Raw genomic sequence first — 3,570 nt, 5'->3', positions numbered from 1 at the left:
TTCCGCTTTCTCTGCATGGATTTTCTGATTTGATTTATCCAACTCATATCCTAACCTTTTGCCTTTTGGACGACCCTTAGTGGTTACCTTTGATGGGGCCTGAATGTCCTCTGTGACGAAAACGGTTGAAGGGCATGTGATGATGCTATTGTGTGCAGTAGTGACAGTGTTATTTTGCATCTTGCCACGGTAATCTACTAGCTTGGCCCTTGCATCCTCCAGAACATTGTGCAGCATGTCTGCCTCATCATCACAGTTCATGAATTCCTGTGTAACATTGTAGAAATGTGCTTACAACTCTCTGAATATGTTGTGGCTTTCATTTGAACATCTAACGTCGTGGCTACTCTTAATGTAGGTGTGCTTGCGCTTTATGTTCTTGCTCCAACGAGATAAAACATAGCAGGAAGGCACCTCATTAACTTTGTAAGATGAAAGTACTACAAGACAGTGGCAACATAATATACCTGCACTCTCAAACAAGTTGCAATCACATCGAACCTTGTGTGTTGAACGATCAAAATGGATGTCAAATGTAACATATCGAGTCGTCTCATAGACTAGTATTTCCTCTTTCACTTTTACCCTAGCGGAGTTGCCCTGTTCATCCACGGCACGAATAGTGCAATCAACCTTCTTACCAAACTCGGTTTGGACATCCCTAAACATCTCATTGGTATACTCTTTTTGAATTCATCTCTCGATGGCTGATCTAGTTGAACATGGGATTAGACCTCTCGAGTCTGCAACATCGTCCTCCAGTTCCTTCTGCCCTTTCGTTCCTAGGACATTGTCGAACTCGTGAACAAACTGGACCAAACTAGTCTTACAATTTAAGTATCCACCAAAGAATGAATACATACCCTCACTCCTCTGTGTACTCCTCATGAAAGCCCATAATTAACCCTTGAAAAAGATAGGCACCCACATGTGTCGGTCCTCAAACAGATCTAAGAAAGAAACAAACCCACCAAAAACAAAACCATGTATAAGAATGTCTTTTCAAAACAGAATACAAGAACACAACAACATCTAAGCACTTTTGGAACATGATTTTCTTAAAAAGACACAAACCTGATAGCCATCTGTTGTGATGTAAGTTGAACTCATCAATGAATTCAGCCCAATGATCTTCGAAATCCTTAACCGACTTAGAGTTCCATATAATGTGTTTCAACTCAGCATTCAACTCTTTAAACCTAGAATAACCTCCAAGCTTGTTGTGTATCTTTTGTGTTATATGCCATATGCACCACCGGTGTCGTGTATTGGGCAGGACCTTCTTAATTGCACCAAACATAGACTTGCATTGGTCTGTGATGATGCCCTTCGGTGTCGTTTCCATGCACTCCAGCCATTGTGTGAACACCCACTCAAAACTCGGATTCTCCTTACTGCCTAGCAGAGCGCAGCTTAGCAAAGTAGACTTACCATGGTAGTTCACACCAATGAAAGCAGCAAACGACAATCCATGCCTAAAGAACGAACAACTATATTTAGAAACATGAAACTAATAAAAAATAATAAAATAATTAAACAATGTGAACTTAAATACATTTTACCGGTTCGTGCTGTATGTGATATCAAATGAGACCACCTCTCCATAGTATTCATAAGATGCCCTACACCTTGCATCCACCCAAACTGCACTCGTAAACTTGTTATCCTCATTTATATTCACTGTGTAAAAGTAGTTCGGATTCAACTCCTTCATTCGCATGAAGTAGTTCAGCATCTCCTTGATATCTGCGTTGACATTTGTGGATTGGAGTCTTGATGAAATGTAATTCCTAACGTCCTTCTCTGAGAAGCCCAAGTTCGAAGGCCCACCAACCTCATTGGCTAATGCTAGAAAGGTATTGTTGGGTCGAATGCCCGCCTCATCATTAATCTCAATGATACACTTCGCATGCATTGTTAACTCCCTGTTCTCGTGGTAGTGCGCCGCCTTCCTAGTTGAACATGGGTGCGAGTGATTTAGTTCAACCTTTAACAAGACCCAATCATGCTTTTCCCTATCGAACTTTGCATATATTCTTGCTCTGCATCCCACACCTGTCATAGTGTTCTTCCGTATGGGTGCCTTGAAACGAGACGCCCAGAAACCCTCCCGATTGCAATGGATAGATTGGTTGATCGGTTGCTTTGTCATCCTGTCAAAATTTGTGGCCCTTATCTTACTTATGAAACCAACTTTTTTGCATAGGTCGCATAAAAATCCTGGGCCAACTTCAAATGCTCAAACCGCATCCTAACTTTTGGTATTTCATCGTCAGCAAGGCAACTATAGTCTGGTAACTACAAATCAGTTCAAAATAGACATCATTTCAGCCACACGACGATAAATGGTCTATTCAAACATGCAGTTAACGAAAAAACAACAATAAAATAGAGTCTGAACCTCATCAACAAGTTTCGTGTCATCACATTCCAACTCAGTAATTTCCGTACATTCTATGGCCTACAATCAAACATACACAACGTAAGTAGATACTATAATAAAATATCAACTAAATAGATTTTATTAATACTATATCCAAAAATATGATATTAAATTTATTAATATGAATGAATTAAGCTAAAGTGGCACCTAATCAGTTAGTATTGTGTTAATTATTATTTATATAGAGAATGAATAAATCCACCACATATCAAGTATCACTACACAAACTAAAATAGAGTCTTCTACTACCATGTAAAAAGTCTCGTTATTAGCTACTATAATTTTCTTCCATATTTATCCAAACTTGTTAGTGCATGCATGGTTTGATAGCATACAGACGGGATTGTAACAACTTTAGTCACAACCATGTGCAAAATTTTCTTATTTAACACTATACATATATTCAAAACATGTCAGGGTGACCTATTAAAAAGGTATTGTAATAATTGATGGTTTCAGTGGCTAAGAGAAGGGGGGGTTGAATCTTAGCCCCCTTTTTCTGATGCTAACACTTGCTGACCTTCAGAGAAGACTTTTCTATTTTTTCTCGTCACTGGACACGAGCAACTTTGTTTTGTCTCGTCCCTTGCCACGAGACTTTTTGTTTTGTCTCGTCACTTGGCACGAGATAATTCTGGATTTTGCTCCTGTGTAGTAGAAAACAGAAATGGAGTAGAAAGAGAAGAAGATTGCACCCAGATATATCCTGGTTCGGCTGCTAAGTACAATGCAGCCTACATCCAGTCTCCATCACAAACATGATGGAATTTCACTGTAATCAATCTGATTACAACTTGTAAAGTGCTAACCCAACTTACAAGGGGATTTCCACAGAATCATGATACACAACATAGATGAACAAAGGAACTCTAAGACATCTATGGCTTTTTCTTTTAATTTTGCACTCTCTGTCTTTTTCTGCTCTATGGCTTTTTCATACAAACCTCACTTGTTTGCCTTTTTCCATGAGACTCAAGACATGACAAAATTAAACAAAAAAATACTAAACAGAATACATTGAAGGAGAAGAGAAAACTGTTAGCTCAGGTAGCTCTGAGAACTCCGTGCCTTGCACTCTCAAATTTTCTCCTTGCCTCAAATAGTGGTTGTTCCCCCTTTTTAAAGAA

The 3,570-nt window shown here is 39.0% G+C and overlaps 1 protein-coding gene across 1 annotated transcript; it reads right to left on the bottom strand.

Annotated features, from left to right (window-relative positions):
• Positions 1-693: 693 nt before the first annotated feature.
• LOC107474726 (protein FAR1-RELATED SEQUENCE 5-like) lies at positions 694-2,811 on the bottom strand. The gene is made up of 7 exons (XM_016094368.1): positions 2,779-2,811; positions 2,402-2,461; positions 2,246-2,298; positions 1,563-2,153; positions 1,075-1,475; positions 925-950; positions 694-825 (listed from the first exon to the last, which is right to left on the bottom strand). The coding sequence occupies exons 1-7, from the start codon at positions 2,809-2,811 to the stop codon at positions 694-696; spliced, it is 1,296 nt and encodes a 431-aa protein (XP_015949854.1).
• Between the last annotated feature and the right edge of the window lie 759 nt (positions 2,812-3,570).

This window comes from Arachis duranensis, chromosome 2 (genome assembly GCF_000817695.3).
Source record: "Arachis duranensis cultivar V14167 chromosome 2, aradu.V14167.gnm2.J7QH, whole genome shotgun sequence".
In the NCBI taxonomy this organism is placed as follows: domain Eukaryota; kingdom Viridiplantae; phylum Streptophyta; class Magnoliopsida; order Fabales; family Fabaceae; genus Arachis; species Arachis duranensis.
Note: the sequence above shows the minus strand (reverse complement) of the source record. Positions and strands in the feature narration are given on the sequence as shown.

Excerpts from the sequence above, each read along its gene's own strand:
- LOC107474726 (XM_016094368.1), bottom strand. The coding sequence starts at position 2,811 with ATGGTTGTGACTAAAGTTGTTACAATCCCGTCT. Across the intron at positions 2,462-2,778 it reads AAGTTGTTACAATCCCGTCT|GCCATAGAATGTACGGAAAT; the intron begins GTATGCTATCAA and ends GTTTGATTGTAG. Across the intron at positions 2,299-2,401 it reads ACACGAAACTTGTTGATGAG|TTACCAGACTATAGTTGCCT; the intron begins GTTCAGACTCTA and ends ACTGATTTGTAG.